Source organism: Chelonia mydas, chromosome 17 (genome assembly GCF_015237465.2).
Source record: "Chelonia mydas isolate rCheMyd1 chromosome 17, rCheMyd1.pri.v2, whole genome shotgun sequence".
NCBI classification, from domain to species: Eukaryota; Metazoa; Chordata; order Testudines; family Cheloniidae; genus Chelonia; species Chelonia mydas.
In genome coordinates this window covers 16,312,492-16,340,262 of record NC_051257.2, presented here as the reverse complement: position 1 = coordinate 16,340,262, position 27,771 = coordinate 16,312,492, and the positions used below count along the sequence as shown (strand labels likewise).

General features: G+C 45.3%; 1 protein-coding gene across 10 annotated transcripts in view; it reads left to right on the top strand.

Annotated features, from left to right (window-relative positions):
* CLIP2 (CAP-Gly domain containing linker protein 2) overlaps nt 1-27,771 on the top strand; it is a 151,485-nt gene that overhangs the window by 113,800 nt on the left and 9,914 nt on the right. For 4 of the 10 annotated variants that reach the window (XM_043531112.1, XM_037880457.2, XM_043531113.1 and 1 more), the window contains 10 exons: nt 709-906; nt 2,304-2,407; nt 5,870-5,930; nt 13,062-13,166; nt 15,106-16,050; nt 19,585-19,642; nt 21,308-21,391; nt 21,944-22,100; nt 22,720-22,879; nt 24,694-24,879. In XM_043531112.1, the coding sequence (XP_043387047.1) occupies nt 709-906; nt 2,304-2,407; nt 5,870-5,930; nt 13,062-13,166; nt 15,106-16,050; nt 19,585-19,642; nt 21,308-21,391; nt 21,944-22,100; nt 22,720-22,879; nt 24,694-24,879 (2,058 nt within the window). The remainder of the gene's footprint in view (nt 1-708; nt 907-2,303; nt 2,408-5,869; nt 5,931-13,061; nt 13,167-15,105; nt 16,051-19,584; nt 19,643-21,307; nt 21,392-21,943; nt 22,101-22,719; nt 22,880-24,693; nt 24,880-27,771) is intronic. The other 6 variants (XM_043531115.1, XM_043531116.1, XM_027831325.3 and 3 more) reach the window with 3 other exon arrangements.

The following is a 27,771-nucleotide window of genomic DNA, read 5'->3' as shown; positions in this document are numbered from 1 at the left end:
TTTAACAGCTGCTTCCTTCCAACTTCAGAGGTGGCCACGTTTTGTTGTTGTGGGAAAGAATTCCTACGAATCGTGTGTATAAAGCTTTGGGGTTCCCTTGAGAAGCCAGGCACCGTGGGAATGCAAAATATTATTATTAAAAGCTCTAGCTATACAGGGCGATCAACGTTGACCACGATCATCTGGGCTGTAGCAGAGAGGGACAAACAAGTGTCCGCCACGGGGAGTGGATTCAACTTTCCCATCCTTGCCATCCAGTGAAGAACAGCCCTGGCAGCTGAGCTCATTTCGTTTGGGAGTTTCTTCAGTGGCTGTCATAAATAAAACCTATTTGTGAAGAGAAAGCAGGTGTTCTTTAAAAGTTCAGATTGTTCTGTAAGTTCAAATTGTGATCTTCACAGCACCCATCACACCCCCTTAGCCCTGTTTCTGGAGAACTCCCTTCCCCTCGCTGCCTGGAAGAGCTATCCACTCTGCAGTCTCATTCTGACTAGGAACCTCACCCCCACCCCTTCCAACTAGGCCATGAACTCCCAGCTCCAGACAGCGCAGGGTCTGGGGGCTACCAGATCAGTGGATTGAGCTGCACTTCAGCTCCAAAGGGGCACGCTGTGTGTGTGCAATCGCTCTGTCTGGCTGGTGAACGCTGTTTGCACGGGGGGGAAGAGCACAGCGACAGACCCTTCACATCTTAACTGTTCTTTCTAGCTGACGGAGACCTCCTCTCGCTATGCCCGGAAGATCTCCGGCACGACTGCCCTGCAGGAGGCACTGAAGGAAAAGCAGCAGCACATTGAGCAGCTGCTGGCAGAGCGAGATCTGGAGAGAGCGGAGGTTGCCAAGGCCACCAGCCACATCTGCGAGGTGGAGAAGGAAATTGCCATCCTGAAAGCCCAACATGAGCAGGTGAAGCATGTGGCAAAGGCAGGGCCAAAAACCCTTGTACTATCTCAGACCTCCCCTGCTTCGGGCTCCACCCTTAGCTTTAAGCTCATCTGCTGGCAGGTGTTCAGGCCAGTTGCATCTTGGCAGCTCAGCCCACAAAACTGAAGCCCTTACACCTTGCCATTAGACAGAATCTGGATGTGGTGCCGGTGGAAGACACTGATGTATTCGCCTTTCATACTGCTATAACCGTGTCCATTCCAGGAGATTTCACTGCGTTACCTACATTGGTGTCTAGATTCTTGGTCCCAACTTAGGCCATTTTGTGTTGCCTTCATGCACGAAGCAGCCAGACAGCTGCCCAAATGGTGCAACCAGGGGTTTCCCCATCACTGATTCTTGCTGCGTGCTCTGCTGTCTCCACATTCAGGGTGGGAAGGATGGAGAGGCAGAGCACAAAGTATTCCTGTGAGCGTCTCTCTAATCAGTAATGCCTGATCAATAGTGGTGAAGACTGAAGTGTCAGGAGCCCATCTGCTGGTGAAAGGGGAATTCGTTCTCCTTGGGCCATTCGCTCCACGGTCTCGCTGCCGAGGCTGCCAGTCAGGGATTGTATTCCAGTGTTTCTTGCAGGGCCACCCGGTACTGAACTAAATGAATGGCCCCCAGCTGTGAGTAATGTTTGGTCACTACTGGCACTGGGTGAAGAGTCAGGAAAATTGTGCAAGGACATTTGCACAAAAGTTAAACATGTTCACTCCCCTTTTTCACAAGCATTTGTGCATATGGTGTTTTGTTCACATTAAATTGTATATGGGGCAGTGCTGTAAATGCATAAACTCTTATTCCCACGTGGACAGGAGTGTTTACTCTAGTATGGGCCCTGGCTATTCACATTTATAAAACTTCCATTGTCCACTCAGGAAGCAGAAACGATACCATGTGCCTTAGCTGTCCAACCACATGCCAGTCAGACAGCCCACGGAGCTTGAGAACTGGTTGCATAAAGCGTTCATCAAACAATTGCTAGTAACAAATTGATTCATAAAAATCAGACTCTTCATAGCTAGCTAAGGAGCAGAAAAAAGGGCTAAAACTGTCAGATAAATTGTTCACCCAGCTCTAGTTACTGCCAGCCAAGGCTGGGTTTGATTTGGTGACCTCGGGCCAGATTTTCAAAAGAGCTCCGGGCCAGCTTTCACGTGCTCAGAATGGATATCTAGAGTCAGGTTTTCAAAAGGGCACAGTCTCCTATGTGCTGAGTTTGCTGGAAAATCTGGTCCCTAGAGATGAAAGCCTCCATACAGATCATCTACTAACCCCTGAGCTATCCAGTTCAGTCCCCTGTTAAGCTTTTAACAGCTGTGTATTGCAAATGTAACTGGCTGGCTGTGGGGTGGGATTTCCTTTTGTTACAGTATGTCACAGAGGCGGAGGCGAATCTCCAGCGAGCGCGGACCCTGGTAGATGGGGTGCAGAAGGAAAAGGTGGAGCTGCTGAACCAACTGGAAGAGGAGAAAAGGTAACGTAGTAAAGGGGGAATGGGGTGGGACTAGGAAATGTGCAAAAATAACAGAGGTAATATAGCAACACGGTAAGTTGGAGGAAGTGGGGAGACAGGCCATGGTATTTCAGTGGTGCATTTTCCTTGACTTAGATGATGATGCATAGCTCTTACATAGTGCTTTTCAGAACGTATCCTGGACTCCGGGAGCTGCTTGGCTCCCTGATTTCAATACATGTAAAATGCATTGGGCTTTAGTTGGCATTGGCGTTGTTCTTTGCGTGGGCAGTGAGTAGGTGGTGTGAAGACCTGGGAAACAGATGAACAATGTGAGTGAAGTAGATGGCGATGGAAATTAGTCATGCCGAGCTGACTGTAGTTACCATATCAAACCATTCAGGCCTTCTGTCCAGTGAGGATTATCCAGTAAGGTGGCTGAAGTGCTAAAGCTAATCACAATAGAAAGGCAGTGTTTGGTAGGCTCGAGTTCCTAGCTCCTTCACCTAGCAATGTTCAGAGGAGACTTGAGATGGAATCATTACTTATATCCCCCTGTTGCATCCAAAACACCTGTGCCTTCCTGCATGAAGTGTAATCAGCCAAATCAGCTCAATTGCTGCTTTGAATTTAAAGAAATCTGAAGAGGAAAATAATCTCGGAACATCGGATGGGAAGGGCCCTGCTGGGTCACTGAGTCCAGTCCCTGGCCATCACAGTCATCCTGTCATACAATCCCGCTCATACATGTATCAAGCTCCATTTTTAAACAGATTGGGCTGTTTCCCCCACAACCCCGTTGGGAGGCTGTTCCCGAACCTCACTCTTACGGTGGGTACAGACCTCCTTCTAATTCCCAGCCTCCATTTATTCCTGGCCAGCCTCTTTCCTGGACAGATAAGGGTATGGGAAACTTCGCATTTCGGAGAATGATCGTTACTGGTTCTCGTCCAAAAACATTAGTGTGATTAGAACCACGCTGTGGCTGTTTAATACAGGTGGTACTTAGGACAAAACACGCTATCAGCTGAAGCTCCGACATTCCCAAGATTACATTATTCAGTATTCAGCAGGACACCAGCACTTCAGAGAACATTTGCCGGGTTCACTGGCTGGACTCAGGGTGCATGGAAAGCAGCAGCACATGGATTATTAACAATACTGCACAAAAGGGTGTCGCTCTCCCACCAGCCAGTGAAGTTAGTCAGAGCGCTGTGGTTGCCAGAGCCCTTACACGGGCAGGGGATGGGCGTCAGAGGTATTAGCCTGAAGGAAAAAAGCATTCAAGGAGACATTTGGTCCACCAGGTATCTTTGGTGGAAGATGGACCAGTTGAGGGTGTGCTGTCTGAGACCTAGTAAACCTAACAGAACGTTGCACCCCGGCGTAATGAGACTATCCAGTTCAGTGCTGGGTGGACCATGTCTTATTTTCAGTAGGTCAGTATTGGGAACAGGGTGTCTTCCTCAAGATGGCTGGTGATGAGGCTGTCCATGGTACTGCACCAAGGTGATGTGCTAAGGAGTGCACAGACAGGTTCCCTTGCAGAGTTATCTGGCAAATCTTCTGGCGCTGCAGGGTCCTGTCAGTGTCTGAGAATTAGCAGCATGTGACTGCTAGTTTCTTGAGCTTGGCAAGAGACAAGGGGTAAGACTCTGCCAATATTTCTAATAGCAACTCGATACTGCAGGGCTTTGAGAGCTGTCTACTGTGGGAAGGGGAGGGGCAACCTGAGCCGGCTGTCCCCTTGGAAGCACAGAGGGCGACAGCAGGATGCTGTGTTATGTTGCCAGCATCTTTGTCTTCTCCAGTGTGTTTTTGGAGACAAACCATTACAAGATGAACCCTGTGGGGGCAGTGAGGCTGGATTATGCTCACAGAGAGAGAACAGCCAAAAGGAGAATGAATCACGAATCGCTTCTGGATTGTGCCCTGACAATGACCATAGTCATTTATGGCACTGAGTATGCTCTAACTAATGCTTGAAGGTGGTGGGATTGAAGCATTTTAAACAAATCGGGCAGTCAGCAAAGCCTTCCTCTGAAATATCAGGGTTAACATATTTTTGGCATTCTTATTATTCTGTCATCAGAAAGGAAAGAGAAACACTCCCAGCATGGGGTTCATCCCAGTCCTATAACTCTAGTTATGGGATCCGACCTTCCCCAAAGACATTTCCTTCCCCACTCTGCTTTGCAAGGTGATGATCTTAAAAGCATCTGCGGGAAGGGAGGGGAAAGCTGAGTTGGAGTTAAACCTTGTTTACCAAGCACCAGGTACTGTCCCTGTCTCATGTGCCTTCCCCCAAATCTCAGATCCTTCAGACAGCACCTTCCGTGTACATGTGATAGCATATGAGACGTGTGTTGCTGAGAACCCGCTGAGAAAGAAGGTTTGCTCTAGTCAACCAAGTGATCCAAGGACTCAATTTACAAAAAGCCTTCTGCTGATGGTGAGAGTATAAAGACGTTTCCCTGGGCTGTGTGTTTGGTAGTTAAAAGGAAAACAGTGACTCACTCTCCCTTTTTATTTGAAAGATGCCCCGTCTGAAGATGTTCCTTCACGCCCAGGACTCCCACTCTTTCCCAGCTCCCTTTTCCACGCTACAAGAAGCAGGAGATTGTTTAACCCGAGACAGCCGAGTTCTTGCCTAAGCAACAACAGATGCCTCCTCTAATTAGAAGAGGTTTAGACAAGGAAGCTTGTTTTTAAAGTTTGATATACACAGACCGAGCTATTTTTATCCAGGACGGAGAATCACGAGTCCATCTGGTTCCCACGGCAACATCCACCGTTCAAGTTTATTGTTTAAAAAAAATCTGATAAAAGAACAAAGAAGGTTGAATTTACAGGAAGATTGAATTGCAATTGTATCATTAGTGGGTTTTATTTTTGTAGTGGAGTTGCCTATGTGTATGAGAGAGCACAAGAGAGAGATGCCTGTACAGCATTAGTCTCTTGTGAAGATTTTTTTTCTGCCAGCCTGGTTCATCATTCCCACAACATGGGGACGTGAAACACTGCCCCTAGTCACCCATGAAGGGAAAAGCCCTGATTGTCCGTGAATATCCGGCAATGAACCCTTCAGCCCTTGGCACTGGGGTTTCCCAAAGCTTGCCTGTGAAATGCATCAGTGAATAGCTGGCAGAGAAACCTTGCTCAGTCCGATGGTGCCAATGGATTAAAGTCAAAAGCTAAGTTCTCTAGTATCCATATGGAGCTGTACAGCAGCCATGCTCACTGGAGGAGTGTGGTATGGCACATTGCAGAAAGAGGAGTGTCTCTTCTTTGCATGAGTTATGCTAATTAACTGCCTTCCACAGGGCGTGCTTAGCTTCTGCTGAGTTGTTTGCATATATGATTTATCCATATCCCACTCCTCTTATCCTTTTGTTTTGCAGGAGCGTTTTGTGGCAGCTACTTATTGATAAAATTTTAATCCTGGCATTACTGATTTTGTCTTTTCTCCTCCCACCCCTACAGGAAAGTGGAGGACTTGCAGTTCCGAGTGGAGGAAGAATCCATTACCAAGGGGGATCTGGAGGTAATTTGGAGCGCACTTGTTGTAATGTATTGTCTGCAATTACATTTGAAACTTTCCTTTAACAATTTCTGCTGCCTTTTGCCCAGCTCTGTGACCAGGATGTGTTAGTCATTGCTGTGCAGGGCTGATTGATTACTTATTACAGAAAGGCATTGATAGTGAAGATTATAGACGGAATTGTGAAAAATTTCCCACATGCTGTTAGCTGGTCGTTGTTATTTCTAGAGATCCACTTAGGATGAACCATGACCAGCTTGCATGGATTTTAAACCTGAATTTGTCCCAAGTCATGTTAAACACCCATGTTAATTAAATTGTGTATGTTAATGCATTCGAGCATATCTTTTCCCACTGCACAGCTGCTGTCCCTGGCCTGTCTCTCATTACAAGCAGGTTCAGTAAGGTGTATGATCCCATATCCCAGCTCCCTTCTGGGTACAGTGCCACACATTCTTATCTAGGCCTTCATCCACCAGGACTTTCCTGTGGAGTCCTCCTCTCACAAGCACAGACAGTTGTGGTTTGACGGGTTTGACATTGCAGTGCCTTTTTTTTTTTTTTTTGGAAGGCGTTGGAGTTTTTCTGTACAACGGCACTGCAGCCAACTTTGTACAAAAGCGATCAGCACTGGCAGGTGACCTTCTGTCTCAGGTTCCAGTTCAGGCAAGGATTCCCTTGCAGGAGGAGTAAGGAAGAGTGATCTTTCCGAAAGGCAAGGTTCCTTTCCATAAAGGCAAAGCAGCTTCCAAAATCTCCCCTTCCCCTTTCCCTAGGCTCTAGAATTAGGCAAGTTAAGTCAGCCAGGCATGTCAAGGAAGCTGCTTCAGCAATCAGTAGTTCAGCAGTAAATCGATACAAGGCCAGAGAAGGCTGAGAAGGCAAATCCTTGAACTAGGCGGGTCCTGGGGTGCCGTGTGTTTTTCTGGACATTAGAGACACAGAATTACGTTGACCACCCTTGAGAATAAATCTCTGCTTTTTAATGGGAGGAGAAGGCGGAGAAGGCAGAGCAGCAGAATGGGGGTAGGGGGGGTTTGGAAAGGTGTAAATCAATACTGTGCAGAGCGCTTTGCTAAAGCTTTTCTAGTGCAGTGAGCCGTGCCTACAGAACCCCTCAGTGCTGGGTTTAAAACCAGCCAGGGGATAATTGCAATGGAACAAGGCTTTTGGAAGGTGTGTTTTTCATTTTCACAAGATGACAGACTGTCGAAGGCAAAGTGCCTCAGTGATATTTGGTTCCTGGACATTATTAAATGATGTACGGCTGGGTTATTCTGCAGATGAAGCAATTGCGAGTAAGAAAAATAAAACAGAGCTTGCTGATTGTACAGGATGTGGTTTTTATCTTGTACACACACACACCCCTGTGTGGAGCTCCCTATCAGTGTCAAGCTTTTCCATCTGTGCCTGGCAGAAATCACCTCTCGGAGCAACAGGGTAATTCATTCACTACAGTTTACTCAGTCTTTGGTCTCTCTCCTGAGAATGACCCCTTGGGATAGGTCTTCACTGCGGAGTTAACTTGGGCTTTTACTCAAGTGTTGCTCCTACCCTTCCACCCCATCATTTACACATCAGACCCTCTCACCCAAGTTTAGTGCTGTCAGCCCAGGCTACCTAGCCCAGCTGGGGTGATAGGCTAAAGCCCTAATGGGGTTTTCACTCAGGATGGTAACCCACCAGTTCCTTCCCAGAATTCCCCTGTGCGCCCAGAAGGACAGATGAGTTCCCCCACAATTCACTGGGACAGAGTCATGGAGTGGCACAAAGACCCATGGGATGGGCCCCCAGAAGTCCTAAGGACACGTGTGGTGATGTTCAGGGCCAGTGAGGGCAAGGTAACTCAGGCAGGGCTTTGCAGTGGGGCTGCTCGCACCTGAGCTGAGAGGTGCTGATCATCTGAGCTAATAACTCTGCAGTGAAGACAGACCCTAAGGGACTGAATGTGATGGTGGTTGAGATTTTCAAAAGCACCTAAATGGCTTAAACAACAGCCCCATTGAAAGTCAATAGGACTTGCGCTCCTTGATCACGTAGGGGCTTTTGGACATTCTAGCCAGAGGACTTTTTTGTTCGGTGAACATGTGTTCCCTAGGAATTGTGCAGAAACCCATAGCTCGTTTCATGGAAAGCCACCCTAGAGCCATCCAGTGGTTACTACTTTCAGTCACTACCGTCCTTGTTCAGCTTTGGACGAGCCAGCTGGGGTAAATCTACACTGCAATTGGACACTCGCGGCTGGCCCAGGCCCGCGGGGCTCAGGCCTTGCAGGGTGGCCGAATTCCAATGTAACTGTTCAGACTGGGGCTGCAGCCCAAGGTCTGGGATCTTCCCACCTTGCAGGGTCCGAGAGTCTGGGCTCCAGCCGGAGTCCGGATGCCTACGCTGCAGTTAAACAGCCCCTTAGCTCTAGCCTGGCGAGCCCAGGTTAGCTGGCACAGGCCAGCCTCGGGTTTTGAATGGCAGTGTAGACATACCCCCTAAAGGCAAAAAGCCCAGTAACCCATTGTCACTTGCCCCACCCCAACTTTTCTACATCCCTTGCCCTGCTGACTGTCTTTGGGGAGCTGTGATTGCAACATTTATCCTTCAGGAAGTACCAGCGTTCATTCTTCATTAAAAGGCTGTTTCCAGGTCCTTCCACATTGTACAATCAAGCAACGGGAGGCTCTGTGGTTGCAAAATGCCGTCACCTCCCCGTGGAGCCCAAGAGCATCGTCTTAATGGTGTCTTCTTAATGGTGTCTTGTTCTCTGGGCTTGGGGAGGAATTAACCTGAAATTCCTCCTGAACTCAGAGTCTCTGCTGCCCAAGCAGGCCGAAGCTCTAGACTCAGTGCCTATGGGGTGTACGTAACAGCAGTGTTGGGTTTTTAAATAGAGCCTGACCCACCCCAAATGCTGAGACGCTCAGTGATGTAGGTGGCGCTGATGGCATCTGTGTAGGTCATTTTATAAAACAGATTATGTGCTTACAGCCAGCCGTGTTTTAGCACAGAGGTGACATTCCAGCCCATCCCTTTGTGAGAGGATCGCTGCGTCCACATACTGCAGCATCCCTCTCTGCAAACGAGCAAGCCTGGCACTTTACTGAACATTCATTCAGCTGGACTATCCAGTGGCTGGGCTTTTATTCAAGGATGTGAGCAAGGTCAGATGCTTTATGGGGGCAGGAGGGTCCTAGCACAAAAAGTGCTTTATCAAGGAGGGTGACAGGACCAAGTGCAGCTCTGTGCAGGTTAGAGATGTTTTTTTGGCCACCTGTAGTCTGTGACTGCAATTTTAGCAGCTATAAAAGGTGCAGGGCTGTCTAGCTAGATCTCATTTGTGCAGGGAGGACAGGGACCTCCAGAACAATTTGATTAGATTTTCTCCATTTATATGCTTCTGCATGCTAGAGATGAGAGGGCTGATGTCATAAGTAACAAACAATAGCAAGTACAGTGTGTGTGGACTATAGGAGTACTGTAAACCAGATTGTCATACGGTGCATGCCAGTCATCCCCACTGAAGAATCAAAGGACTGGAAGGGACCTCAAGAGGTCATCTAGTCCAGTCCCCTGCACTCATGGCAGGATGAAGTGTTATCTAGACCATCCCTGACAGATGTTTGTCTCACCTGCTCTTAAAAATCTGCAGTGATAGAGATTGCACAACCTCCCTGGGCAATTTATTCCAGTGCTTAACCACCCTGACGGTTAGGAAGTTTTTCCTAATGTCCAACCTAAGGCACCCTTGCTGCAATTTAAGCCCCTTGTACCTTGTCCTATCCTCAGAGGTTAAGCACCTCTTCCTTGTAACAACCTTTTATGTACTTGAAAACTGTTATCATGTCCTCTCTCAGTCTTCTCTTCTCCAGACTAAACAAACCCAATTTTTTCAATCTTCCCTCATAGATCATGTTTTCTAGACTTTTAATCATTTTTGAAGAGAAGAAGGATGCTCTCTATTCGTCATCTTCCCATTTTGTTCCTCCAGAACTCTTAACCCAGTGTATTTCAGTGGAGTCTAGAGGTCTCTGCCCAAATATTAGTAGGCATAAAGACAGGAGCAAGCCACAAAGCTCATATCCAGGTTTGGAATTGTCTAAAATTTGGAGATATTTGGATCTGTGATTTTTGTTCCCTGATGGATGTAGGGACGATCTGTGAACTTTGGCTCAAAACATCTCACAAAATGCAGTGTGACTTAGATCCAGGCCCATCTCTTGCAGCATGATGTTGCTATAGCTTTTATCCTTTAGAATATGGGAGGTAAATGCAAGAAAGAGCTAAAGCCTATTTATAATAGATGATCTTATAATAGGAAATCTTAAAATCCTTAAGAGACACTGTTGCGATCATCTGCTGGAATTCATGAGATACATCATGTATTTTAGTGAGAAATTAGCTATTCGTATAGCTCATAATGTGTGGGTAGTAATTAGGGTTAAAATTGGACCTGAGCCATAACGTTTGGATCTGAATTTCCTCAAATTTTGGGGTTGAGTGGGTCTCAGAATTTGGTCTGGTCTAATTAGGGCTGGATGAAAGGGTTTGTATAAAGTAAAAGATGACATGTCAGTTTATCTTAATGTTAAAAAAAAACACATTTGAGGTCTGGAAATGTTCATTTAACTTCTCCTCTGTTTTTCATTTCCGTATGCCTCTGGTCTTCCAGGGTTTTGACGAACAGCAGGATGACTGGAATGCTAAGGGAAGCTGCTCTGTGATATGTCCAGTTGAACCAGAAACAGAAGTATCAGTGTCAGGAATCTTGCAAGATTCCTGGACTAGTTGTGAAATGGATCAGTAAAAGATCCCACCTTTGGAGAGCTTATATTTGACCCTTTGGAGAACAGAAGTGGGTGGTAAATTACTACCATTGAAAAGATTCTGAATGGCTAGCTGAGATAATTTTGTGAGTCCATATAGCTGAAGGTTCAGTCAAAGACATCAGGCTAGCTGTTACCATTGTAAATTCATAGTAATGCCATTGAAGTTAATGGAATAATTCAGGTTAATGGCACTGTAAGTGAAATCAGAACCTGGTCTAGCTCTTAGGAAAGGCATCTTTGAGCTATGTGGAGATTGGGGGGAAAACCACTCAACAAGGAGGCAAATTTCCCCCTTTTCTTTTACAAATATCCAGCTCATGTCTGTGCTTCACTAAGGTTCTTTGGCAAGCCTGACAATGCTTGGAGACGTTTTTAAGAGACGTTGTTTGTCTTCTCCACCTGGAGTCAAACAGGACTGATAAAACTTGAAGTGTCCTGAATATATCCCCCACAACACACCTTTCAAGATCCATTGGTCCTACACATGCCTGTTACAACCTGTGGTGAACCTCATCCAGTGCATCAAGTGCCCCAGCAAACTAGACAATGACTACACTCTCAAATGAACTCACGCAGAAAAGTAATAAGACAAAAACACCCTATCACCAGGGGGTGAACAGTCACTCCAGAGCTGACCTCTCAGGCCTTGTCCTCAAAAGAAACCTGCACAACGCCTTCAAAAGATGAGCCTACAAGCTTAAATTCATAACTCTGCTAGACACCAAAAATCCTCGACTCAGTAGAGACACTGGTTTTATGTCTCATTACAACAATCTGTAACCTACTAGCTCTCCTTTGTTGTGTGACTGCAAAGGTGCTAAGTGCCTGCTTCATTTTAAACAGTTTCTTGCAATGTGTTAACTCCTTATACGTAATAGTTGGTTGCACCTTGTATTTAGCTGTGGAACTCTAATTATCTTTCCCAGACCTGAAGAGGAGCTCTGTGGAACTGGAAAGCGTGTCTCTTTCACCAGCAGGAGTTGGTCCAATAAACTATATTACCTCACCCACCTTGTCTTTCTCATATCCTGGGGCCAACATGGCTACAATAATATTGCATGTACCTGACAGTCTTGATTTTCACCATATTTGATCTGATATTTAATAATATTTTCCAGACTTTAAAAGAAAACAGATTGGTGCAAACTTAAATTTTCTCCATTCACGGAAAAGGAGCCAAAGCTCATTCATTCTTTTCCATCTCAGATCAGGCTGTAAAGAAAAAAAATTTCAAATGAATTCAGGCTTGGGAATGGGGGAAAAAAATAATGAAGTGGCAAGTGAAGGGAAGAAAATTGCCTAGAACAACTTAAGTAACCGTATAGTCCTTGTCATGCTGTGGTCTTGGTGGATCAACTTTGTATTCAATAGAAAATAGTTTTGAAAGTTAAAAATTTGAAAGCCAGAGTTTGCATGTTGATTTCCCCCCCCCCCTTCTTCACAGGGAATTTGACATTATATCAGTGGCCAATACTGATGTGCTTAAATAATAATTTTGCTACCAATAGAGGAATGTTATCTAGTTGTTAGGGCAAGGGACATTGAATCAAGACTTCTGGATTCTAATCCTGGCTCACCCACTGAACTTGAGCAAGTAACCTCTCTGTGCCTCAGTTTACCCAAGTAAACTGAGGCATGGGGGGTGGGTTGTGAGACTCAAAATTTGAAAATCACTCTGAAATCCTTAGCTATAGATGCTGTACAAATGCAAAGTACTCAATTATACCATTTTTTTCTACTTAAATTTCCTCCATTGCTTTAAGTGATGTATATTTTCTGGTATTGTCACTACACTGTGCACAGTGAAACCTGCTTGTAGTCAACTACGTCATAGTTGAAACTCTCTCTTTATTGCAAAAGGCAGCTCTGCCAGTAGGCAGCCTCCAACTGTCCACATTGTGTACGGTGAATGGTCTTTAATTGGTGCATAGACCTTGTACTGACGCACATTGCGCTGGGGTGGATTTCTTCTGTTGTGAAGTGTTCTCACTATGGCCCCCATGCAGGAAAGCACATAAGCACCTGCTTAAGTCTCATCGCCTTTAGTGGGACTTAAGCACCCTTCTTGAATAGGGATGCTTTGCTAAAATGGGCCCTATAAGAGGAGTCCACTGTACCCTGAGGACCATGTAAAATCCCTTAGTAACCTATTTCTGTTTGGATGAATTTTCCTGCCTGTTGAGACCTTTATTCTCCTCCCGTTGTGAACTGCCTTTCCTTGTCTTGTACACGGAACATGATGTTGCAGCCTTTTCTCTCTGTTTTCTGCTCTCTCCCCTGTTGTTGTTGTTGTTTTTTCTTCCCTATGTGTGACCAGACTCAGACGCAGTTGGAGCATGCCCGCATACGGGAGCTCGAGCAGAGCCTGCTGTTTGAGAAGGCACAGGCTGAAAAACTCCTCAGAGAATTAGAGGACACCAGGGTAATCCCAACCCCACTTTCCCTGCCGGCAGACCAGTGTGCTTGTCAGCTGCATTGATGCCAACAATGCCTTGTTTGGGATTTTGTTGTTTGGTTTGAGTTTGGGCGTCCATGGTTTGCGTTTTGTTGTTTACTTTATTTGCACTCCCTTTCTGGAAATAGTAGCACCATATGATTTTGCCTTTGCTTCTTGTGTGGTGACTCGTTTTTCCGACATGCGTTTGCTTCTCAACCCCATGACGCCATTTGACATGAGCGCTTCACAACTCACCATTCGATTAACACCGCCAGATAAATAACAATGATTAAACCTTGCACGGTTCATTTTGCTTCCGGGGTCCCTTTAAACTACGGTAGGAAATAACAGTGTGACAATCAATGTTGCAAACATCCTTCCTTCTATTGTGGATGCTGCAATTTCAGATAGAAGATAAGGCTTGAGAGTCTAAATGGAACTGCTCCTAAGTCGTAGCACGACAGCTCTGGTCACTTGGATTAGTTAGGCTGTAGGATGCAGGAAGGGCTGTCTAGAGGAGCAATACTTCAGGGCTTTAAGGAGCCTTGTTTGGGGCAGGTGAGGAGAAGGTTTTTCTTGAAGGTGTTACGTGGTGGGGAGAGCAGTTGATTTTTAAAAAGACAAGCAAACTGTCAGGACTGTGGTGTGGCCAGAGGAGGGATAATCAGGCCTAGTGGTCAGAGCCAGAGTCCAAGCCAGGGGTCAGAGCGGGGATCAGAACCTGGGGATCAAGCCCGAGTCAGATCCAGTGCAGCTGCCAGTCAGGAGATCTCCCAGTTGCTCGAACAACTTCCCTGTGCCGCCTTCTGGCTTAAATAGTATGGTGGGGCCGATCATCATCTCCAGCCATGAGCCTCGTGGGTGGGGCCGCTGGGAGAGGTCAGAGTTCTGCTAGCCCCTCACATCCCGGAGTTTTGGGTGGGCTGCCAAGTAGCGGCCAGGCTGTGAGGACTGCATGGGAGCCTGTAGAGATCACCCAAAAGGCCAGGCTGGAGTCTTCCAAACTGGTGAAAGGGGTTTGAGCACCCCATTCCCATTAAAAATGAGTGGGCGTCAGGCATCTAGCTCCCTTAGGCAGCTTTGAAAAATTTCAGCCTAAACAAATAAATAGAATGGATCAGTTATGTTTTGGTGCTAAAGGAGTAAATGTTGTAGATTTGCTTGTTTGTTTGTTTGTTTTTACATTTCCTCTTATCAGGTCTGTTGTTCTGTACCCAAAGTTGCCCACCTCCACCGTGATCAGCAATCAAATCAGGCCAGAAAGATTAAACTCAGACAGCTAAGAAGCTACTCAAACCCTGTCATGCAGTGTAACTCATAGCCAGCAGTTTATTCTCTTACATCTTCTAGCATTCTACCTTATTTTTACTTTGCTAATAAATTCTAACAAGACTCCATGTGTAAAATTTCTTTTCCTTTTACACCAGGGTAAACCATAAAGTTGTGAAGGTGCCAGAGGCTCTGAAGAGCTGAGCAATAAAAGGAAATGTTCATGATGTGTACAATCGTGATGTTAATATCCACCATATTCCTGAGTGTACAGTAGCATTTTCTATGCATCACTTGGCAAGCAGCTCAGTTGAGAAATATAATGGGATTTCAGGACATTATTTTTAATAAACCCCTGTAACTTTTTAGTAGCTAATATTACAGCAGTTGTTTCAAAGAGACATGTTGTTTCTGATTCAAACCAATGGTTCAAATTGGAAGCATGCATTAAAACCAGCATAAAGGCCTTGATGCAAGAAAGTATTGTTAATTACCCTGGTGCAAAAACTGTAATCGGATTGAGGATGTTGTTTTTCTTTTTAAACTGGCTAATGTGCTTGGGATTTGACTGTCCCTGGAACACGTCTACTAAAGAGAAGCAGACAGCAAGGAAAGGTGAGAACTTACTTTGTGTCCTTTTTTTTTATTGTTTCAGTTAACTACGGTAGCAGAGAAGTCTAGAATCCTTCAGCTGGAGGAAGAGCTGAGTGTCAGGCGTGGTGAAGTGGAGGAGCTGAGACAATGCCTAAGGAACTCTCACCAGGCAGAGACCCCTGAGCACAATCTTGGTCTGCAGTCAGAGGCGCTTCGCCTGCGAGACCAGCTGCTGTCTGCCAGCAAGGAGCACCAAAAAGAGAGCAGCCAGCTAAAGGAGAAGTACGAAAAGACCCTGAAGAAGCACCAACAGGAGATAGAGAAGCTGAAAGCCGTCAATGAAAAATACTCCCAGGAAATCGTTGACCTGAAACACAAAGTTCAACAAGCCACCAATGAGAACATGGGGCTGATGGACAACTGGAAGTCTAAGCTGGACACCTTGGCTTCTGACCATCAGAAATCTCTGGAAGACCTCAAAGCCACCCTGAACACAGGCCCTGATACCCAACACAAGGAGATAGTAGAACTGAAGGCCGTGGTAGAGAGCATAAAGATGGAGCACCAGCTTGAACTGGAGAACCTTAAAGCTAAGCACGATATTGAGACCGCGGTTCACATAAAGGAGAAAGAAAGTCTGAAGCTGAAGCTGCAGGAGGCCAGCGACGAAGTGGAAGAAAGCAACAACAACTGGAAAACGCAACTGGAAACCAAAACAAACCAGCACCTTACAGAACTTCAGGACATGAAGGACAAGTGCCGAGATGCCGAACTGAGAGTGCATGAACTGGAGAAGCTACACAGTGAATATAAAGATCAGGCTCAAGCAATAGCTTTCTTGAAAGAGCAGATTTCTCTGGCTGAGAAGAAGATGCTGGACTATGAGACACTACAGAAAACAGAAGCCCAGAGTAAACAGGAGATCCAAAGATTGCAGGAAAAAGTGCTTGTCTTAGAGAACAAACTGCAGTCCATGGAGGCGCTGCATCCTTCTCAGCATGCCAATGTATGGGTTTGGGCTACTCTATTTATATTGTTTTGTCCCTAGTATTCCTCATACGGCTAACCTGAATTTTGCCCTGTAGTATAATTTGCCTGGGCTTCCTGGCTTTAAAGCCATCTGATTCTTCATCTTTTATCCATGTCTTTTATTGTTTTTCTGAGCAATCCAATCGCGTTAGTGGGTGGGCCCACGAGTGGGGAGGAGGAGGAGGCATTGCCTGCACTGGGTAAAGGACCCTGTTGTCTCCCTGCTCATGGAAGTGAGGATACTTGTAACGGCACCCCTCTGCGTGAGTCGTTGGACTCGAAGGTGTGTGCTGGCAGCCGGGGGTAGCTAGTGCAGAGGCTCTTCATGTACTTCATGCATGTGTCGCCACTACGGAAGGCCTAAACAGTCATGGGAGAGAGGCAAAGACAGAACCGGTATGAGATTAGGATGTAGCCTGACCTAGGACTTCACCTGAAGGCATCCTTCATTCAGTGGAAGTCAGTGGGAGCCATAAGGGAGGAAGGCTGCTGTGTGGTTAAGCCAGGGGACTGGTAATTGGGACATGATGGGTCTGTCCAGGCTCTGCCACTGACCTGCTGTACGATGTTGGGAAAGAGAACTTCATTTCTGTCTTTCAGTTTCCTCATCACTGACGGAAAGTCCCTGTCTAGCAGGGTGTTTAGAAGGCAAGGTTATAATGGAACAGCTGATGGGGATGGTCTCACAATGTGGGGGGGAGGGAGGGAAGTATGCCAATCAAGGCACTAGTCACACATGATGAAATGTCTGACTTCAAAGTGATTCATCCACATCTTAGTGCTGATTGGAGGACAGGCAGTAACTATCATAACCATGGAGGGATCTGTTTCTTCTGAGCTTATTATAGGTTTCTCTAGCCCACCAGCCTTGTTATTCTGATGCCCTGCTGTCTATCACGTGGTACCCTCCCATCTTTATGAGATGATATAAGGACAAAGGATCGGTCTGTGACTTATTCACACAACTTGTGCTAGGTGATAGGAAAATCACTGCAAAGTCTCTGTGTGTTTGGAGCCTCTGCCCGTACTTGCACTTTGCACAAGAAGCTAGATAAAAAGAATATTCAAAGCAAGAGAGAGTTCCTGTCCCAGTCGGGTACAGACAACCAAAAGCAAGCCTTGGAATATACATTGTTTGCTTGAGAATAGGTATTTGAAATGTACCCCACTGCTCCAAATTAAGGCCCCAATCCTGCAAACATTTACTATGTGCTTAATATTAACTACCATGAGTAGTCCCATCAGTTGCATGGTAGTAAAGTTAAGCAGCTGCATGTGTATTGTTAGGCTGAAGCTTAATACTAGTAAAATAGCATGTGCATTGCGCGTGAAAGGAGGGAAAGAAACAAAAAAGAGGAGGAAGAATCTTAAGCATTAATAATGGTGTTGGAAGGGTTTTCCAGCATGCATCCTCTCTCCTAGCTAGGCATGAAAGCTACAGAGCAAGGGCTCCAGCACTCAGAAAATATACCGTGAGTTCGTTAATAGAAAATTCCAGTGTAACAGCAAAGAATTGCTGTCTACATCCAATCCTAACTCCAAAGAAGAGTAAAGAAAAAGAAAGAACCGAAGGTCCAATCCAGAACCCATTAAAGTCAATTGAAAGACTCCCATTGACTTTATTGGGCATTCGATTGGGCGTAACGTGTCTTGAAAGAACTAACAGCCAGAGAGAAAGCAATCATATTGACCCTCTGATGCAAATTAAGGCCAAGAAAATGCAGCTTGCTGCTGGAATGAATGCATGGACAAAAGCAAGAGACTCATTGACACAGGGTAAATTCTATTTTTTTTTAAAATATCTTGGCTAATTTGACATAACATGAATTATCCAAATATTTAAAAGAAACAAATGTATCTTATGACTCTGTAGACTCCTGCTTCCCCAGGCATTCAAACAGGTGCTTTATGTGTTTTGGTAAGTTGCAGTGAGATGACTTTTGTTACTGAGAGTCACATCAGAGGCAAGTATTGCATCCTCAGAACCTGCTTCTACTTCTGTGAAGTCACTGACCACAATCCACTAACTGGGTGAAGCCAATGGTACTTAAAAGTGCTTAAAGTTAAGCAGTGCTCAGATGCTTTGCTGTAACGAGGCCTGGGCTATAACTAATCAGTGTGGTTGTCCCTTAAGGCCAGGAGTCTAGTGACGGTAGTTAAGTAGTAAGGGAACAATAGCCTGCAGTCACTTAAGTGACCCCTAGACAGGTAGAATGTAGCGACCCCTGAGGAAAGAGGAAAAAAGCCAAGTGACTGGATTCCACTCCACGGTGGCCAATGCCTTGGGAGAGCAAGCTGTAGGTGTGATTGGAGCAAAACCAGTACCATAGCGCCAAGCCGGCCGAGTGCACAGAGACCTGCAGCTCATCTTTGAGCCTGTTGACTGTTGTTGTTGCCCTTCATACGGGAGTCGAGCTTTGTTTGGTTTGATGCCACTTACGTTCTCCTAGAGCTGCTGTCGTTTTCAAACAGTATCCGCTGTTGCTTGCTACGGGTTGCAACAAGATTTGTCATGATGATACCTGTGGCATTAATAGCAGAGCCATTAGTGCGTCTATGCCATGCGGTTCTTTTATAAACGTGGCCTCCACACATCCCCCTGTATAAGTGAAAGGTCCTAGGCGGGTCTGCATTGCTCCCAGGTAAGTGAGTTGTTAATTGAACTAAAATTTCCGTGTGATAAAAATAAGTCTGAAATTAACCGTGAAGAAGGAAAAGCACTGAGACTGCAGTTCAGAAAAGCACTTAAGCATGCACTGCAGTATTACCCGGAATTTTAGCCTGGGTTGAGTCATGGTTGTAAATCACAGTATTAATTCTGATGCCAGCTTAGAGAGAAACCAAAAGGCAAGACACACAGAAGGAGTTAAAAAGACTCCTAGGGCTATCCCTTGAAGGAGCCTGCTTTTCAGAAAGGTGCTGAGGACCTGTTATCTGACAGTCACAGCTCTTTAAGGTGTCTCAAGCTGAGGCCTCAAAAACTGATGTACCCAAAATCCCTAGTCACTGATGAAAATGCTGAAAATGACTTCTTATCAGAGATGGTCCAAACCAAAACTCCAGATCACCCCTCCTATCCCTGAGCTTTGGGGCGTATGGATCCAAAGTTTGCAGGTTGAGCCCATTCCTAATGATCCCTTTTTGCATACACTGAACTCCAACATCATCGCATGAAAATGGAAACTGGGCCCTTATTTTGATCAATTATGGAATTCGGGCCTTCCATAAAGAGAGTGCCAGCTGTACCCACCTCAGTGCTCAACTGTCTGAGTGACTTTTTTTTAAAATCACCTCTTTGATTTCCCTCTGAGAAGGATGTAAATCTGATTGGCAAAATATGAAGACCAAAGGACATTGATGCCAGTTGTGTTCCTTATTGTGCCTGCTAGAGTTTTAAATTCACTGACTTTGCTTTGATTCTACGGAAGATTGATGGTAAAGAGTTAGTGGGCATTTTATATGTGTGTATATATTTGTGTGTGTGTATACATATATTTTATGTTTATTTCAGATGATTGAAACTAATGATATTTCAGAAGAGAAAATAAAGATGAAGCAGGCTATGGAAGGTAATGAATTTCACTGTCAGAGTGATTGACATGCTGTGTCTTTCACTCTTCTGCTCTAGCTAGGAAGAGCTGGCTGAAAAGGGCTTGGGAAGTTTATGGGGGAGGGATATCTTAGTGGTTTGAGCATTGGCCTGCAAAACCCAGGGTTGTGAGTTGTGAGGGGGCCATTTAGGGATCTGGGGCAAAAATTGGGGATTGGTCCTGCTTTGAGCAGCGGGTTGGACTAGATGACCTCCTGAGGTCCCTTCCAACCCTGATATTCTATGTCATCTTTGTGCTTTTGTGTAGGTTGCACTGGTTGTTTGGCTTTTTCACCTGTGTGGCTGGCATGCCTGCCTGAGCAAATACAGTGGAGGACTCTTATTCCAAAATCTTCCCCCCACACCTACAATATGGGCCAGAACCTCGGCTGGTGAAAGTGGGCATTGATCCATTGACTTCAGTACAGTTGCACTGATTTTGCAGCAACTGAAACTGGACCATAGAATAAAAATCACTCCCATCAGAGGGTGGCTAACAGGAATGACGCGGTGCATGTTGCAACTGGCTAGAAGAATTTGGAGTTTTCCCTCTACCTTGCTATAAATCAGATATGAGCCTGAAATGAAACCCCAGATCTAGACACAAAAACTTTGGATAAGGTTTGATTCAGAGCTGAGTTTCACAGGGGTTTCCATCTCTGTAATGGACCAAACCATAGCTCCGGATCCGAACAACTCCAGAATCTGGAAAAATTTTGGTCTGGATCCATGCTTTGTGGCTCTGGCCCATTTCTGCTGTGTGGATCTCATCCCTGTTTGAACTTCCATGGCTTTGAATTTCACCCCGTGTAAATGCCAGTTAGTTCATGGAGTGTCTTTCGTTCACCTTTGGATTCAGACTAAAATACTTTCATGCCCTATTCCCTCCTGCCCACACACGTACAAGTTATCATTCTGCCTTCTCTCTCCCCCCCCCTTCTTTTCTCTGCCCTGCAAATGCCATGTGGGGGTGTATTTTATACCAGGTCAGATACTTGACTGATAGTTAAATAACTAGGGTAGGACTCAGGAACTAGGTTTGGTCCCTTTACTATGTCCAACAGCAACTGGTCTTAAGATGGTCACTGAATCCATGTGCATTTGGCTTCTCTGAGTCTAAACACTGAACAAAAAATGGATAAGGCGGATTAAAAAGCTGTCTTAGACTCAGGATGTTGCAGCACTTCAAATCTAAGGCTTTGATTTGATTGTGTGAATGTGCTGACTCCATGCAACTTCTGACTTTGCTTTTTCCATCATCCCTGCCTTCCAGGGTAGCAGGTAACAAATGGAATTGCGTGGAAGGCTCCTTTCTGTTTGCTTTTTCATAATATTTCATTCTTCCTTTCTTCACTTGTCATCTGTTGTTTAAGCCCACCCTCTGATATGCTTCCTATCTGCGTGTCTCCGCTTCATTTAAGGTCAAATGGGGATGAGATGCTGTGAGACACACACCAGCTGGTGCCACCCATCTCTGCCTCTCTCGAGAGGGTGGACACTGTGTATTTGCACCTAGTCATCTGTCTGGGCCACGGAACCCTAAATGTCTCCATACACCATTGGCCTTCACTGTGTGACCAGGCAAAGCAGTTGCCAAGGATGTAACCTCTCTCTCTCTCTCTCCCTCCTTTCCATTCACCTAAAGAACTGCAAGATAAGCTGAGTAAAAGAGATAAAGAGGTGTCCTCCCTCTCCTCCCAGACTGAAACTCTAAGGGCCCAAGTAAGTGGTAAGTTTCCCTAATCCAGTGCTGGTGGGAACTAGATAGTTTCATTGTGGCTTTTTTGTGCCTCCACCATTATAAGAAGAATTTAGGATTTATACATTAAAGCAACCTAGTAATGTGTGTGCATAAACATGCAGTTGTCCATGTATAAGAGGATTGTGCTTAGCAAATGTTTGTTCTTGATGCAGTGGGCCCAATTCTACCCCAGAGAGATGCAAGTAAATCCCATTGAAGTTATTTGTATCTGGTAGGGAGAGAATCTGGCCCAATAATCTTAACAAATTGGGAAGCCAAAGGGGATGTAGAAATAAATGCAGCTGGGTTTATAATTTCTGGAATCTCTGCTTACACAGGGCTGCATCCTGAGTGCTGCTGAGCATTTGCAACTCTCATGGACTCCAGTGGCAGCTGCAGATTACTTAACTAGACATAACTAACTAGGGGAAGCCACATGGTGCAAGGAATGGAAATGAAATTGAGAAATGAAGTCATCCAAAAAAGGAACGTAGGTAGGGCCTGGTAGACTTTTTTCCTCCCCTTTTATTCTTCCCTTAGCATTGGAAAATAAATGCAAAGCTGGAGAAAAGAAGGGAGATTCTCTGTTGAAGGAAAAGAAGCGGTTGGAAGCTGAACTGGAGACCTTGTCCAGGAAAACCCATGATGCTTCAGGCCAGCTGGTCCTGATTAGCCAGGAGCTACTCAAAAAGGAAAGGTTGGTCTTTTAGAAACTAACTAAAGAGGCTGCAGTGTTATGATTCTTAAGAAGGACCCAGGCATATGTAAGACACACTCTGAATTTGGCCCTATTCAGAGCATCGCTATTTAACGTACAAAAAAATACAAGTTGAATGATTGAAACCCATATTTCAACTTTCCCATCATCTGGGTTATTAGGATGTTGGGTGCCGGTTTAGTGCCTCAAGGGCTGAATTACCAAGAGCACTCAGCTCCCACCACTGTCCCAGGTTTTCAACACACACCTCAGCTCCCGCTGAGGCACTGAAATAAGTGGCCAGATTTAAAAAAAAAAAAATCAAATAAAAAAAAATCAGCACGTTGGATGTTGAACTCTTTTGAAACTGTGTCCTTCTGGTGGAGTCCAGCTGCAAAGGTGAGCTGAGTCCTGATGTGAATTTTTCCAATTTTGGGGGGTTTGGACGCAAGGGTCCCAGTTTGGCCCCCTCTCTCAGACCACACCTTGTGAGATGTCCTCTTTCAAAGCTGAGAGAAGTTGCGACATCACACACACACACACACACACACCCCCACCCACCCAAAAGACGACCGAATACATTTTCCCCTTTGTGACGTTCTCCCCATCCCTCCCTCAGGAGCCTGAATGAGCTGCGAGCTTTGCTACTGGAAGCAAACCGTCACTCGCCCGGGCCAGAGCGGGACCTGAGCCGAGAAGTGCACAAAGCAGAGTGGAGACTGAAAGAGCAGAAACTCAAAGACGACATCAAAGGCCTGAGAGAAAAGCTGATAGTGCTGGTGAGAGCAAGGTGCCCCCATCCTTGCTGGTTGGCACAGGTGTCTGGGTGGGCTTCACCTAGCTCCTGGTCTTTGGAGGGTAAATGTGTGTGGCAGAACAGACAAACATGGGAAGGACCTTTCACAGCCTGAGGATTCTTTTGGTATCGCTGAATTTGCCCTAATTTTGTGAATTTTGCTGTCATTCAGCAAATTACACTGGGGCTTCCTTTGGTGTCTTGTGTATGTGAACCCAGTCTAAGAGGTGCTGGCTGGCTGCAACCCCCACTGGGTGTGGTCCTGGGAGTTTCGGCGATCCCTCATCTCCGAGGGCAGGGCATGCAGAAAAACATAAGAACCTCAGTGTTCCAAAATGCCTGGTGTTTTTCAAGTGCATTCATTTTTGCGTGCCCAATTTAAGACGCCCCAAATAGGCCTCAACTTCCAGGGGCTAGCATTCGTAATTCTCTGAAAATTGGGCCCCTGTGAAGTGTCTCAGATTGGGCACCCAATAATGGAGACGTTGGAAATGACTAGTCACTTTTGAACTTTTATCCAGATGGAGGCCTGGTTGCTAATGGAAAGTGCTGTCTGCTGATAGCAAATCCTTGCAAAATTGCCATGCTGGAAAGCAGGCACTGTCATTTTATTGTGAAATGACAAAATACAGATTATGACAATACGGAGCCTATGACCTTCCTTCCCAGCCACATTGCTTTGTTCATAGTACGTTATATCTTTGACAGAGGAACCATCTCAAACTGTGTATGTCAGCTGGGGCATAGTTTAGCATGCACCTAGTAAGAGTAATCCTAAATGATCTCAGTCCTTCATCAACGTTTGCTGTCCCCTTTGTTTTAGAGCTGTGCCATACAGCTGTACTTACAGAGAGCTGTGCATTTATATTCATTTCACCCGGATTGCCAACCCCAGATGTAAAAAAAAAAAAAAAAAAAATCTTGAATCAAGCCCTGGAAAGTCGTGATTTTATTAAAAAAAAAATGTTTTCAATTTGCCTTTTTTCTGTGAGCCTTTAGGATGCACCTGGGTTTTTTTCCTTTTTCTTTTTTTCATCTTTTCTCTGCAGCTGTGATGGCTAGAAACTGATTTTTTTTTTAACGTTGAGATTCTCATGTAATCACATGCCTCCGGAAGCTGGGGCTTTAAGAAAAACACCAAATACCATGAGACTCATAATAAAATTGTGAAAGTTATCTTGTTTTAACGGTGTAAAATGGCAGGCACGCTTACCGTGCTGTATAAATAATATAATCTGCATAACTGAGGCCTCACATACCTACACTTATTTTCAAGGGATTGTTTAAAAAAAATCTTGGCCATGCTTCCTTTCCATCTCAAGCAATAGCTGGAGTCATTTTGTTTTATATATTCATTGCAAGACGTCAGATTTCCTAAAATAAAATAGTAGGAGAAGAATAGGAAGAAAATACAAAGTTGCTCGTTTCCCCCTGTTGTTTATTCCTCGATAAGGCGATAGAGGAAGATCCGAGTGGACAAGAAGAGCTAATGAGACTTAATGATTTTTTTCAGATCTAGATTTGTGATTCCTGTGGACTGCAGCGACCTCTAGAGGAGGAGACTTAAGTAATTGACTGAACTCGGCTAGTAACAAATCGGAGCAGCCCCTTGTTGCATTTAATACTTGGTTCTCTCCAACCTTGCAGTCTGCTCTGATCCGTTACTGAAACCAGAGTCTGGCACAAGTCACTCTCAAATGTACTCTGCCCCTAGTTCCTATGTGTTTACCAGAGTCTAACCTGCTTCCCTGCTTTTTTTTTTTTTTTTTTTTTTTTTTTTTGCCTTTATATGTCAAGGATAAAGAGAAATCGGTAACAGATCAAAGGCGGTACTCCCTGATTGACCCTTCATCAGAGACTGAGGTTCTCCGGCTGCAGCACCGACTGATCAGCACGGAGGACGTCCTGCGGAATGCCCTGGAGCAGGGTCAGCAAATGGAGAAACTCATGGAGGCCATGAGAAGTTCTTCAGAGAAAACACAGGTAGTGCACTCCCCCCACCGGAGCAGCGAGTTACCTGATTGCTCGCGCCATGGCAGCCGTGTCCCCAGAGCAATGCTCTGATGGGGCCCCACGCCACCAAGGAAATCAAAGTGGTGCTGTAGGTCATGATTCAATAGGTAGCCCTCTTCCCTCTGACAGAACAAAGCATCACGGGGGGTGCAGTGTTTGCTACAGATTCTGTCTTTCAGATGAGATCTAAAACCAACTGCATGACTCTGTGTGGATCATTAAAGATCCTCTGGCACTCTTCACAAGAACCGGGTGTTATTCCCAGTATCCTGTGCCAAATTCCAGTGTGGGGAATTACAGTCGACCTATTTAAATGGTAACTTCACGTGTATCTCCTCATTTCATATGGGTATAGCATTGATTTCCTTTCTTACGCTGTAAATACGGTGCTGCTGGATGGTTTTTACACATCTACTAGGCTTCACACCAGAGTTGGCTGCATTCATGGGTACAGAAAGGGACTATATGTGGGTGGGTGGGTATGTCTACACTTCAGGCTGGACGGGGTAATATCGGTGCTAGCTCTAAATGAGCTAACGCACTAAAAAATAGCAGCGTAGCCATGGCGACAGCAGCAGCAGGAGGGGCTAGCAACCTGAGTGTGTACCTATGGTCTCAGATGGGATCGTACTTAGATGCCTAGACCCTCCTGCCGCATGCGCTGATGTGGCTACACTTATACTGTTCGCACTTTAGGTCGATCGGAGCAAGCGTTGGTGTGTCCCCTCAAGGTGGGGATTACACCTCCAAAGTGGAGCCAGGCCCTGTCTGTCTGTATCTAGATGGGAATAACCATTGGGAACAGCCTAATAAATGTTTTCTTTCTAGTAGTGACCCTGGCTGGGTTTTCACTTGGCCTAATGGAGAGAGAGAGAGACTTACTTTTTTTCTTGGTTTATATTAATGCACTGTTCCTGGCGTATAAGCTAAGACTATTTTTTCATTGTTTATCTCCTTTAAAATGATACATGAAAAGTGAAAAATACAGATTTAGGTCATCCCTCTTCTTTGTTCTCATCAGAATTCACTTTCCCTGCCGCCCATTAGCACACTCTTCTTCAGTTTCCAAGTGCTTTAATAGAGATCCATCTGGGAAAGGTTTTTCCGCCTCTCTTGCCAGTTTCCTCAGAACTCTTGGACTCTACCTGACTCAAGGGGTTGGTCAGCTGCTCTCAAACACCTGCGACCGAATCCTTCTGATTTCCTCCAGTACTTCCTTTGCCTCCCCTGGGAAATTTAGAAGTGCTTCCAGCGTCTCTCCTACATCCTCTGCTGTGAGAGCGGAGGCTGAGAATCCGTTTAATTTATCTTGGCATGCTCCAACCTTTTCTGTCATTTACCCTTAGTGTATCTGAGACCTGCTTCTGTGGAAAGGCCCTGGTATTTACATTAAGCTCTTTCATTCTCTATCTTTTGCTTTTCGGACCGCATTTTCTCTGAACTCAAGTCTACAGTCAGTTTACATCTCTTAGAGGCCTGGTGTTTTTACACCTTACATGTGTTCCTTTGATTGAAAGTTTCCTCATCTACCTGGTCCTAAAAATGTTCATCTCTTACAGCAAGTGCATGCTGCTCATAATGCACATTCAGAAGGATACTTAATACTGCATGATATGACCTAACCGTAACGCACAGAGGCTAGGGCCTTGGTTATTTTTTCCTCTCCCATGCTGTGCTGTTACAGGTCCAGGTACTTTATGGCAGGCAATCTGGACCAATGGATATCCTGCTTCTCTCCCCAAGTGCAGAACACCACAAAGTCTGCTGCAAGGACAGGGGCAGGGGTGGGATGGTTCATTTATTATCTGTATTGCAATAACACTTAGTGATCCCAATCAGAGACCTGGCTCCATTGTGCTAGGTGCAGTACAAACACACAATAAAAGGATGGCGCCTGCCCTGAAAACGAGACAAGTCTAAGACGAGAATGCCGGGTTTGGCGTAGACAATTCCTCTGCACACAGAAGTGTGGTGAAAGCAGCCACCTGCCTTGTGTGAGACAGAGCTGTGTATTTTTCATTCCGCACCACATGCCACAGCTGTAGTTATGGTGACAACTTTGTTGTAGTCCAAGACATAATGCAATCCTGGCAGTGTCTCCAGAGTGACTTTAGCTTCTGTTGTAACCACCATGTCTTAAACTGAAATGTGTCATGATGGATGGCTACAATACCCAGTGGTATGGTGGATATGTTCCCCCTTGGGAGGAATGCTAAACCCCGACGGTGCTAAGACATCTTCCCTTTCACTTTTCCTTCTCCAGAAATGGTATTTATTTTTGTTTTTCCTGAAAGGAGGAAATATCTCTGCAATTCTTGCACAGAGAAATCCCTCTCTCTTTCTTTTTCATAGAATAATTTTTACATGATTTTTTTACTTTACTCCATATCATTTATTTATATTACAATAGCACTTGGAGGCCCCCTCAGTGTGCTGGGCACTGTACACACACACACACAGAAAGAGTCAATCCCTGACCCCTGGAACTAACCATCTAAATAGACAGGACAAAGGGTGGCAGAAAGGAAATATCATCCCCAACTTATAGACGATAACTGAGGCACAAAGAGACTAAGGGCCAGATTTTTAAAGGTATTTAGGCATTGCTGTGCTCAGCATTGCAATGTCTAGCTGATTTAGGAGCCTAAATTTCATTTTCGAAAGGGATGAAGGCACTTAGGGGCCTTCCCATTGACATAGATGGTAGTTAGATTCCTTAGTGCCTAAATCCCTTTTGAAAATGAGATTTAGGCTCCTAAATCAGATGTTGCAACACTGCGTGCAGCAACACCTAAATACATTTAAAACCCTGGGCCTAAATGGCTCATTCAGAGTCACACAAAGAGCGTGCGGTGGGGTCAG